The 12,857-nt window shown below is 38.2% G+C and overlaps 1 protein-coding gene across 5 annotated transcripts in view; it reads left to right on the top strand.

Moving 5' to 3' along the window:
- The window catches only part of LOC109934900 (microtubule-associated protein 2-like), a 240,988-nt gene extending 229,610 nt beyond the window's left edge, over positions 1–11,378 (top strand). For all 5 annotated transcript variants that reach the window (XM_048599358.1, XM_048599359.1, XM_048599355.1 and 2 more), the window contains 3 exons: positions 7,266–7,347; positions 7,452–7,564; positions 9,103–11,378. In XM_048599358.1, coding sequence (XP_048455315.1) covers positions 7,266–7,347; positions 7,452–7,564; positions 9,103–9,318 — 411 coding nt within the window. In that variant the 3' untranslated portion in view covers positions 9,319–11,378. The remainder of the gene's footprint in view (positions 1–7,265; positions 7,348–7,451; positions 7,565–9,102) is intronic.
- The last annotated feature ends 1,479 nt before the right edge of the window (positions 11,379–12,857 follow it).

Here is a 12,857-nt window from a genome sequence, read left to right as displayed (position 1 = left end):
TAAGGCTTCTTTCTCCTTTCAGAATAATTCATTTTGCTTTCATCAGATACTGTGCACATTTTTCTTTTGAAACTTCAATTTTTACCTTAATCACCTTGCAGCAAGGTTAAGTTCCAGCAGGCCCTAGATAATTCCACTGATAATTCATAAATAATGCCTCCTGTCCCTGTCCCATTCTTTGTGAATTCACATAGTTGCATGATTTGGATTGGTCAGCGATCTGTTGCAAGTCCCAGCTCTAACTAAATTGTACATATTCTGAATCCACTTCAGTGTTTATTTAAAAATGGAGATCACAGGGTCACAGTATTATAACCCCTTCTGCACTCTTCCTTCAACATTATTAAATGCACTCATCACTGGAACTCGGGTTCAGCATTTCATTCACTGTGAAGAGAAAAAGGAAAATTAAAATAATTCGGACTTTATTGGTGGAAGTCAATTCGGTCAGAGATTTCACAGGAATTGTGCAAGCTTCTTTAAGCACTAAGATAATCCCAGTTATGGGGTGAAAGGACGGGCAGTGGGAACAGTTAAGTAGCTTCAGAAAAGACGAATTGCAGACTTAATGAGCCAAATGGTCGTCTCCTTTTTTGTAGCTATTCAATGATGCTGTATGAAGAGGAGAGAAATGAAGGTGAAATTTGAATTGGGGGATGAGCAGGATCAGCAGTGTAAGGAAATTTGAAAGAAGAGTAAGAAAGGTTCAAGTTTCAGAACTAAAACCGAGGATGTAGACTGCATGATCCACAGGAAGGCATCTGATAAATAAGCAAGAAGGGAGATGTTTTATTTGCACACCAGAGATTTATCGAGCACGTGCATAAATGTTTAGGAATATTGTTCCCAGCTCTGTTTCATTTCAAAATAGTTCCCAAAAATGATATGATCCAGAAGTTTAAGATGGGCAAGTGTTTTGTTCCAAACTTGTTCTCACAGAATACACTTGTAAGTAGTGCTATGTGGATTTTTCAATACCTGCACCTGATCAGCAATGTTTGTTTAATAGGAATGAATTTGAGAGCTCTACACTTAAACCTCCTTTCACAACAGCAGTTTCAATAGAGATAAAATTTTCATAGAAAAATCTGCCATTACTGATTCCAGAGCTGTCATTTAGGTGCAGTCCTTTTTAAGGGACCACCTTGTGTAGCCTAGAAATTAATATTGGCTACTTAAAGTTGCTTCTCTTTCTGCTATGAAATTTTACGCTTGGTGATGAGGACCATCTTCATTATAGATTGTCACCTGTCCTACTTTTGCCGTTATGCATATTTAGAGACAGGTGAAGGAAATGACCACAACTTTCACCCAGCTATCAATAACTGTTTCACCATCATTTTAAAAAAAAAAAGAAAATAAACTCTCCCCGATCTTGCAATAGATTTTCTTGGAGTAAAAGGGTAACTGCATACTTACACCAGCACCTTCCTCTTATTTAACCACCATCATACTTCATGCACGTACTTGATATCCTACTTCTATCACCTACTGTTTGGTAGCATTGTGCCACCTAAATATCAGTTGCCTCAAAGGTAGAGTATGGGGGTTTCCAATCTGCTTTGATTGCTTCTGTCATCTGTCTATGGCATGTGTGCACACGCACCTGTTAAAGCCAATATAAAAATGAAAATTGGAACTCTTTTGCACTGTGTCTGAAGGATAACACAGAAAAATAAAAATGACAATTGGGCCTTTGGTGACCCCATGAGGTTTTCCTGTTTGATCCTAATTGGCATCCAAGTAGTGGACTTTAGCAGAAAATAGAATAGCTCAATGATAAAAAGGGAAACTGCAACAGGGAGTAAATGGATTGATTGGCTTTAAAGAACAATAAGTAATATCAGAAGCTGCAGCTATCAGAAGTTTAAGATCCTGTGAAAAACACTGAGGAAGAAAATATTACAAAAAAAAAAGAGAAAATGGATGGGAATGAAGTGTAAAAGAAACTCCTAGAGGTCTGAACATGGGTCAGTGGACCCAAAATATTGCCTGTGCTTTCTATCCACAAATGCTGCCAGATCTGCTGAGTTTCTCCACCAATTTCAGTTTTAGTTTCATATTTCCAGCATCTGCAGTTCTTAGCTTCATTTTAGTCTTTCCTCTTGTATACTTTGTCCCACCTTGTGGTTACCATTTTAAAGAACCTGTAGACCACTCCATCTAGTGACTTCCTTTCCCTACTATTCTTCGTATCCAGTCAAATTGATTCTACATTGTGATCTCTTGAACCAAGACATCTCTAATTACTGCATAGTTCATTCTTGAATTACATCGTTACTCCTCCACCTTCACGTAGTTCCCTATTTTCCTTGAATGCCATTTACCCCTCAATATTCAAGACCCAATCCTTGTCATGTTGAAGCTGTGCCTCTATGATAACTATCAGATACTAATTATTAATTTCCAAATGTGCTATCAATTTAGTTGCTTTACGAATGCCATGCACATTCAGGTACGGAGCCTTTAGTTTTGTCCTTTTGTTATCTTTGCAACATTTATTGCTCATGACTTCCTAGTGTCTTTTTTTTCCTTTCTACCCCCTCCTGCTCTTTACTAACCTTCATTTCCCATATTTCTATTTTCCCTTTTGACTTTATTTCAGTTCTTTGTTGAATCACACCTTTCCACATTTGGTCCCCCACTACTTCCCAATAACACTGGCTCTGGCATGTTTCATTTGTAGACTGTACTGATGGTACAAGCCCCATTTTCTCTAGTAGTGATACCAGAATGCACTTCTCCCACACCAATCTTTGAACTGTTTATTTATCTCTATAATTTTATGTATCCCATGCTGGTTTGCATGCGACTCGGGCAACAAACCAGAAATCATAATCTTATGAGGTACCACTTTTAAATTCCATGCCCATTTTCTCAAGCTCTGTGCAGCGCCACATTCCTGGTTCCATCTGTATCATTGGTCCCTATATGGACCATGAATCCTTGCCCTGCAAGTTGCTATGCAACCCTGAGCAGATATCCTAAACTCTGGCACTGAGCTGTCTGCCATTTAAGTAATTTGCTGCAGAGAATGGATTTACACCCTCCCTATACTAACACCACCTACTAATTCAGTTCATGTGGCTCACCATCCCACACACACATGCCCCCCTGACCCCACCACCTTCCTGTATCATGTGCCATGATCAGATTGTTCATCCACCCTGCTGTTAGCCAAACAGGATGAGAGAACATCAGACCTATTTGACAATTACAAAGGCTGACACTTCGGTCTCCTTTCAGGACATCCTTCTATCCCTGACCACTATCTAAATCAGACCCTGTCCAAAGTGGTTTGACGACTTCCCAGTAAAAGGACTTTGTATGACTTTCTCCCTCCCTGAAGCATTGCAGTGTCTGTCATTCAGCTGCCAGCACATACCCCGAAATCATCTTGAACTTCAGACACTGCAGATGTGTTTGCTTTGGAGTACAATGATGCCCAACTCTCATGTGCTGCAACCTTAAATCATCACCTGAACTGTCATCCTTAATCAATTTTAAGTATTTCTATGTATTATTCCCTTACTTGTGATGACTTCTATATATTCGCTTTATCACCAATATGTGTACTATGTTAAAATTTAAGGTTTAGAAAAAAGGCCTAACCACTCAACAAACAGCTAGCTCCTTTCTCTATGAGTCCTGCTGCTATATCCTTTAATATCTAGTGGTAAGACAAGAGTTTGCAGTCTCAGTTTTCCATGTGCTTCATTCCTAATCTCAGGCACATCCCATCCTCAAGGTGAGAGAGATGCTTTGGTTTCCAGGAGCATTGAGAGCACCATCTACCCTTCTTTTTCAATATTGCCAAAATAAAAGTTTTTTTTAAAATACATTGTTGACTAAAAATCACACAAATTGTCATATTGAAGTAATGGCCACTTAAAAATGAAATGTTGTCTCTAATTTTCACCACTTTGAGTGCATACATCAGTGTTAAAGAGCTAAATTATAGTTTTACTGTTCTGTATTTGTGTTTCTACCGTTTAATCTCAAACTGTCTTCTCATGTGTAACTGCATTTACCATAGTGACTAATGAAAACATACTTTGCAGCAATAACAATTGTTCTTTAATTCATTTACGGGATGTGGGCATCACTAGCAAGCATTTATTGTCCATCCCTAATTATTGTGAGGGTAGTAAAGAGTCAACCACATTGCTGTGGATCTGGAGTTGTATACATTTCAGACAAAGCAAGGATGGCAGATTTCCTTCCTGAAAGGACATTAATGAATCAGAGATTTTTTTTTCTGACAATTGACAATTTGATATCTTTTGGATGCTTAAATCCAGATTATTTTATTGAATTCCATGCTGGGATTTGAACCTGGTCCCCAGAATATTGCCTGGGGCTCTGGCTTTAATTGTCTAGCGATAATGCCATTAGGCCTCCTTTTTCTTTAAGATGCTGGTAGTTTTTTGTCTGAGGGAGTAACTTTCCAATCATCCTCATGCTTATGAAATTACTGCATAGCTATATTTTCTATCTAGAAAGGTTTGTCAAATGACTTGGTATTTAACTGCAACTTGACTGAATTAATGACTGAAACATTTCATAGTCATTTTAATGAGTTTTGCCCAATTAGCGGGGTGGGGGGGGGGTGGTTGTTGAACACTAAAAACCTCGTAACAAATGTTATATCTGTCAGAACAACAAAAGAATAGTTGATTTATCAATAAGACAAGGCTTTAAATTAATAGTTACATTTTGTTTGTGACAGCGATGATAGTTCATCTGTCTTGAAAAAGATTGCATAATGATTCCCAGAACTCAGGATCAGCCAACACAATACATGTCAATAAAGTAACAGCTTTCTGAAATGAGTCAAGAATGCTGACTTTTAGTTAAATCCACTAACAAAAATATTGATCTTAAAATAAAAACTTCATAGTTAGAACCTTTTTTTCCCTTGAAATCCGGTAGAGTTTCAGGAGCTAAGGAATAAGATGTCTCCGGGGAAAAAAAAATACTTTTTACCCTCACACAGAATTTTTGAAAAGTCCAAATTTTCTGGAATCACATTTCCGAGATGGTCTCAAATGATGTTTACTTTGAATTGTTAAATTACAGCTGTCTTAAATGTCTTGAACAAAGAGATGTCCCTTATTGTCCTCTCCTCACACCATACCATTGCTCAGTCATACACAATGATAAATAATGAGCCCACTCTCTTGCTTTGTCTTGTGTTATTTTCACAAGCAGCATATAGTTCTAACCTCTATTTAACTTGTCTTTTAACTGCATGTAGCATAATAACAAGTTGTTATTTTTAATTTAAGTATTAATAGAGATTAAATAGCATAAATTCCTCAGATTGTTGCTGTTTTTATCATCTGGTTAGCTGAGCTAATATTTACTGAAGATGGCAATCTCCATTTCCTACCGTTGATCAGTGGTTGCTGAAAAGATGATATTTACAATTACAATTAGGTACTTTAGTACATGATTTCTTTAATTCAACTAAATTGGGAAGCTGCAAGTTGGCTGCAGGTAATGTATAATTTGGCTCAATGTCAGAAATATTCTTAGTCAAGCAATGTAGCAAGAGTTTAGCATTGCCATAAACTGGAGCACTGCCCATCCTCAGAGTGTTTGGCATTGAAACTCTCCAGGGAGTGTGCCGCATTCCTAAACTGTGCTTTCCCACAAAATTTCAAATTAGAACTATTTTTACTTCTGGAAAATAATAATATGGCATAGACATTCTCTTAATGCTTGCTGCCTGAACCCAACAGAGATGTTTTAATCATGCATGAACCCTTTAAGTGCTTGAAAACCCTGTGTCTTTAAAAATATATGATGCAAATTTTCAAACCCCACAAATTGCTAAGTAGAATGTCAGAATTGTTCAGGTGTCGAAGAACGCCATATGGCCCATTTTACCAGCATTGGCACTCTGAACATTTTGACTCAGTGCCAATTTCCTGCCTTTTCGGATAGCCGTGTATGTTGTTTGTATTTAAATAATCATCTAATTCCCTGTTGAATACTTCAATTGGATTTGCCTCCATCACACTTCGAAGCAGTTCATTCCAAACCTAAACCACTCATTGTGAGAAAAATTTCTGTCCTGCTTCACATTTACTTCTTCACAAAAGACTTTAAAATTGTGTCATCTGGTTGTCAATCCTTCTACCAGCAGGAACAATTTATCATTATATAGTCAGTCCACATCCCGCATGATTTTGAGAACGTCTGTAACTGAAGTTTCTCATCACTGGAACCAGTCTTGTAAACCTGTTTTGCACTTGCTCCAGTGCATCTGTGGTGTCTTTGTAGTGTGGCATGCAAAACTGTGTAGAATGTTTCAGCTCAGGTCTAACTAATATCTTTTATAAGTTCTGTGCAACTTCACTACTCTTGTACTCTATACCGCTATTACTAAAGCCTAGATTACTTTGTTTTTTTTAAAAACTCACTCTAACTGTCCTACTTTTAATGATATATTCATGTAGATATCCAGATCTCTCAGCTCCTGCACACTGTTTAGATTTGCACTCTTTATTTTGTGGTGTCTCCCCTTGATTTTTGTACCAAAATGTATCACATCTCATTTCTCTGCATTGAACTTCATCTGTTGCCTGTCTGCCCACTTCATCAACTTGTCAATGTCTTTTTGAAATTCTACATTGCCATCTTGATGTTTTTTGAAGTTTTGACACCTGCAACCTTTACCAACATCTAGATCATTAATACATATGAAAAGCAGGGGTGCCAATACTGACCCTTGGAGAACCACACTACAAGCCTTCCTGCAACCTGAAAAGTAATCGTTTGCAAAAACACTATATCCTATCACTCAGCTAATTTTGTATCCACATCAGTTATCCTTTTTATCCAATAATTTATAATTTGCTACACTGGTCTGTTGAGTGGCACTGTATTGAAAGTCCAACATACAAACAGCCTTGTTTCTCATGGATGCTCTCTGTACCTCTTGCAGGGGGAGGAAAATAAAAGTTAAACAAGAATCTCCCTTAAATCCATGCTGACTCTTCCAAACTAAAACAATTTCTTTTTCACATAACCATGAATGTTTTGCCAAAAGATTGTTACTTGATATTTTCCTAACTCCAAATTTAAACTAACTGGTCTGTAAGTACAATTCAAATACAAGTAACTGCAGAATATTTTAAAATTACTTTTTCAATAAATCAAAAGGATGGTAATCTGATACTTGAACATTTGATTGTAGTCATCAAAGGTTAATTAATGGCTTTCTGTTGAAACTTAAACGTTATTCTCATATTCTTCAGGTGCAAATTGTTACTAAGAAAATAGATGTGAGTCATATCACGTCAAAGTGTGGCTCTTTCAGCAACATTCACTATCGGCCAGGTATGGACTGTTGCTCATTACTTCTTGTCTGATCTTGGACACAAGCATTATTATTCATTTTATTTACAATGTATTTCAAAGTACAATTCATTACCTTTGTGTAGGTGGAGGGCATGTTAGAATTGAAAGTCAGAAACTGGATTTTAAGGAAAAAGCTCAATCTAAGGTTGGCTCACTTGATAATACACGTCACACTCCAGGCGGTGGAAATGTAAAGGTAGGAATGGAAATGGGCAATAAAAGTTATGGTTAATGGCATAATTTGGTTATTACTTGATGGAATGAATACTTTGTAACATTTCTGCAGTCTTGCGTTTTGAAGTGTCTCATTTAGCACAGTAATAGTATATAGGATATTTTCAATGATATAGGATATTTTCAATGTGAAGATGAGACTTCACCTCCACGCAAAGTGGGTGGTGATCACTTTTACCAATGCCATCATGGACACTGCATCTGTGGCGAGCAGATGGATGAGGATGGAGTCAAATACGTTATTCCCTCATTTGGTTCCCTCGCCACCTGCTGCAGACCCAGTCTAGCGACTATGTCCATTAGGACTCAGCCAGCTCGGTCAGTAATAGAGCTGCCAAGCCACCGCTGGTGGTGGTGGACCTTGAAGTCCTGTACTCGGAGTACATTTTGTGACCTTGCCGTCCTCGGTGCTTCATCAAAGTGTTGCTCACCATGGAGGAGGACTGATTCATCAGCCGAAGAGGAGGATATACCTGCTAATCAGCAGGAGTTTTCCTCACTCAATTTTGATTTGATGCCATGAGTCGTCTTGGGGTCTGGAGCAGTGTTGAGGACTCCCGGGGCACCACCCTCCTGATTGTATTCCATTTTGTTGCAATTTCTGCTGGACCTGTCCTGTCGGTGAGACAAAACATATCCAGAAATGGTGGTGATGGTGTTTGGGGCATTGTGTAAGGTGTGAATTCATGAATAGGACTGTCAGGTTGTTGATTGACTAGTCTGTGAAACAGCAATCCCAATTTTGCCACTAGCCCCCAAATGCTGGTCAAGAGGACTTTGCAGGGTTGACAGGACAAAGCTTGCCATTGTAATTTCCAGTGCCTCAATCAAATTCGGGCAGCGCGTCTGGTTGGTTCCTTTTCTATGAAGATATTCTAGTGGCTGATACAACTGCTGCAATAGCTTGGTAGGCCATTTCAGAGGGCAGTGGTGTCAACCACTTTGCTGTGGGTCTGGAGTCACATGAGGGCCAGACCAGGAGAGGATGGCAGATATACTTCCCTGAAGGACATTAGTAAACCAGATAGGTTTTTGTGACGATTGACACTGTTTTCAAAGTAATTGTTAACACTTCTAATTGTAGTTCCATCATCTGTCATGGTGTGATTTGAGCGCAGGTCCACCAAAACATTACTTGGGGTTCAGGATTACTAGTCCACCATCAAAACCACTAAGCAATTCCTTTCTTAAAGCCTTTAAGTGTTGTAGAATTTCTTGTGATTTGGCAACAGATATATTTTGATCTATTTCGATATTTGAACTTGAATGTACATCCTAATCATTAACGCCCCCAGTTTTGCATGCCAGGAGTGTATTTTGGTAATTTGGCTGCATTCATGGCATCTGGGAACCCTGAGAAAAAAATCATCCTATAATAATGTATGTTGTACCAAAATGAAAATCTCTATAGTATCACGGAACGTCACATTATAATTTCTTTCCTTCTGGCCCTTATCATTTCCACCAGTGATCTGCATTTGCTCTTTGTTTTCTTAACAGATTGAAAGTCATAAGCTTAGCTTTCGTGAGAATGCCAAGGCTCGTGTGGACCATGGAGCAGATATCATCACTCAGTCACCAGGGCGATCTGGTGCCACAACTCCTCATAGGCTGAGCAATGTCTCATCTTCTGGCAGCATCAATCTAATGGAATCACCACAACTGGCCACACTTGCCGATGATGTTACCGCTGCATTAGCCAAGCAAGGATTGTGATTTTGCTGTCCACAATTTAAATTGTTTGTAGCATGTACTTTGGCCCTTCACAGGCTCAAAGTGGGATTGTGTTTATTCCTTTCAATTAAATATTGATCATGTCCTAAGACTGTAGTGAATAAAAACAAAATTTTGTTTCCATTATGCCAGGTTTCTGGCTTTAAATGGGTACAACTGCTGTACATCACACATAGCAATGTTATTTCTCAGCTCTACTCGCATGGACTGATGACAAATGCATTTACAATGTTTAATGGCTACAGGCAGAGTTGAAATGGATCAGAACTCTGAAAGCAGTTGACATGCTTTATTCCTAGTTACTCATTCAATATTAAACAAGTTTTTCCAAATAGGTGAGGGAAGATGTCTATTGATAATATTTATTGCAAGACAAATAAATTATTGCATACCTGTGTTACCTGGGAATAAAAGCTGAAGTCCAGAAACTAGTAATATATGTAAAGAATCCTGGACTTTGAGTTCAGGAAAGAAAAGCAGTCTCGTACGGTAAGCAGCAGGAGTATTAATGTCAAAGCATGACATGAACACCAAGTTATTGTGCCTGTTCACAAGGTCATGGTGTTTGGCATTTTTACAAAACAAGTTGTAACGAAAATGGGAATGAAGTTGCTCAAAACTATCATGCAGCTACTTTAAATAGGATGCATTTCCTCTGCTGAGGATATGTATCTGATTAGAATGTGTCAGTTCCTTGCTAGATTTCTGTATATGCCTACTTTTCATATTCTGTTTGATCAGCTGTTTGATACAGTATAATATCCTATGTGGCGAGTTGTGTTATCCCTTATATACTTGAAGTTATGCTTTTATTCACAGTATCTGTGTTTCTGCACCTTTTGGTGTTACTGTTTAGAATAAGGTAGCTGTTAGCAGTTATACTTGTTAGATTTATCTCTGAAAAAAATTAGCATGAAGAGCTTACTATAACAACCCAAAGCTATGACCTTGTTTTAGTGCCAGATGCAAGTTTGTTGATGTATTGCTAGGTTAAAAAGATTTCAAACAAATCGCTTTGTAGAGTTTTGATGTACTGAGGGGGTCACAATAGCATTTGGTGTACGCTGTTTTCTGTTTACTTCATTTGGCAAGCCTATTTAAGTAGTAGGGGCATATGAAAGAAGGTGCTTTTAAAATATGTATATTATATAACGTATATAATATATATATAGTTGGAGTATTTTTTGTTCAGATTTATTGACTTCAATTCAGAATTACTGTAATCATACAGTATTTTCTCTGAATTTATAAGTCATCTCAATAGATTTTATTCTCAAATTTTAGTTCAAATTAACATCTAAAAAGTCCGTTTTAACTGAAGAAGGAATGATGAAAGTTTAGAATGCAATCTCAGATGGTGTTGAGAGGCAGTACCTTGTTTCACAGAGCTGGATAGACAGTATGTCAGAGCTAACAAAAATTGTAATTGAAAGTATGTTTTGTAAATGCTGCAGTCTGCTGCCAAGGGTCCATGCAGATATTTATTATTGTACTCAAACTGGACAATGTCTAACAAATTTTAAACAAATTAGACCTTTTTTTTCACGAGCCTGTAAAATGCATTGGAAAGTAAATTAATCTTTTGCTGTAGAAAATGATGTATTTTAAGATTATCTGAATATGTTGAAAAAATGCTGCATATTTTTTCATTTTGAAAATACAGCTTCTATTGAACAATACAGGATACTGTGTAACAGGAATTAGTGGGAACTTTGTGAAAGTCAGGTATTAAATGAAGGTCTGAGGTTTATGATTTTAATTTCCTGCCACGATACTCCAACAAAGTTTTGAAAAAAATATTTTACTTCAACTTTTTACAAGTGATGAGGGAAAAAATGGGGCAAAATAAGATACTGTGTCCCGGTATATGCTGTGGAATTTTAATGTGCTTTAGAGAAGGTGTTTCAAGTCCTGTCATTCTGGAGTCTGTTAAAACAGAATGAAATTTTGGGATTGGCTAGTGTTAGCTTGTACATGTTTTCAGTCAAATTTGCACTTGTGTTTGTTGCTGTAGAGTAATTCCAGAATAAAACTGCTTCTCATCTGACACAAATAAAATTCTGTGGTGTTTATTTTGAAACTGAGGAATCTGTAGACATCGTGTGAAATCAGACAGCTGGTTGCAGGTTGATCTCAAATCTACCATCCAGCAGTTCACACTGACTCAAAACTCATGCAGACAAAAGTTACAAGACTGAAATTAGTTTGCTTTCACAACATGTTTCACAAAATATACTTTTTATGTGTGATAATTGAAGGAAAAAAATATCCAAAGTTACTCAATTTGTGTACACTTGAACTTTGACATTAGCGGTATTTCATCATTCACTTCCTATTTGGATTCTACCTTCTCATTCCAGTTAATGTATTGAATTAGCTTGCATTTTTTGACACACTTCATTTTTACAAAAAAGTTAGTATGTTTATATTAAATTGGCAAAGGACCTTTGACTGAATTTTCTCAATTTTTGGCAAAGTATTTGTTTTTTGGAGATATCTGTGATGTGCAATCCAACAGGGCCCATATAGATTTTTCTCATGCAGTCATAAGCCCTTCAGCTCATTCATGGTGGCATATTGGTTAGCTGCTCTCACAGTGCTAGGGACCCAGGTTTGATTCCAGCCTTGGCGGTCAGTGTGGAATTTATACATTCTTCCCATATCTGCAAGGGTTTTCACCTGGCGCAGTAGTTTCCTCTCAGCCCAAAGATGTGTGGGTTAGGTGGGTTGGCAATGCCAAGCTGCCCAGTAGTGTGCAGGGATGTACAGGTTAGGTGGTGTGACCATGGTAAGTATAGGAATAGAGTACCCCTGGGTGATATGCTCTTCGGATGGTCAGTGCGCATTTGATGGGCTGCATGGCCTCTATCTGCACTGTAAGGTTTCTGTGATTCTATGCTTTATTCATTACATAACTAACCTACATAGTAATCGTGTTGCAGAACTGCTCGCTGCTGCTGGGACTTTGCAGCATTCCAGCTGCTGGGACCCTATTTAAACCCCAGTTTCAGAGCATTTCAGACACCGATAGGTGCTGCCGTTCACAGGCTGTTGTTACGCTCATTACTGAAGACATAGCCCAGAAAGATAAACTGGCGCTTGTTTTTCAGATAGAGACCTGGAGGTGCTTGGGTACAAGGTATTCTAGAGAAGGGAAGTGCTGTTTCTTCCAGACTGCCAAAAGAGTCAACACCACCAGACACAGCCAGTCTGGATAGAGATTGCTGCCTGGATTTGTGTGGATTCAATGCAATACTGGATAGTGCAGGAAGAAGGTTAATCACCTTCTTTACAGCGAGAAGGTAAGTACCACCATTTTCACTCCAACTTTCACTCACAGGGTCACCATTACGTATTCTAACACTGCCGGTGCAAACACTTCTCACCGTGGCTCACGGACTGTAATACTCACTATTGCATGCAGTGTGTACACTCAACAGTATTCACCCACCCCATCTTCCCAAACTGCTAACCCTTTCTGCCCTCTGAACTTTCTACTCAGTAACTGTGGACACCTCACC

Source organism: Rhincodon typus, chromosome 7 (assembly GCF_021869965.1).
Source record: "Rhincodon typus isolate 14 chromosome 7, sRhiTyp1.1, whole genome shotgun sequence".
NCBI lineage: Eukaryota > Metazoa > Chordata > Chondrichthyes > Orectolobiformes > Rhincodontidae > Rhincodon > Rhincodon typus.
The sequence above is the reverse complement of the archived record's forward strand: the minus strand, read 5'-3'. Positions and strand labels throughout refer to the sequence as shown.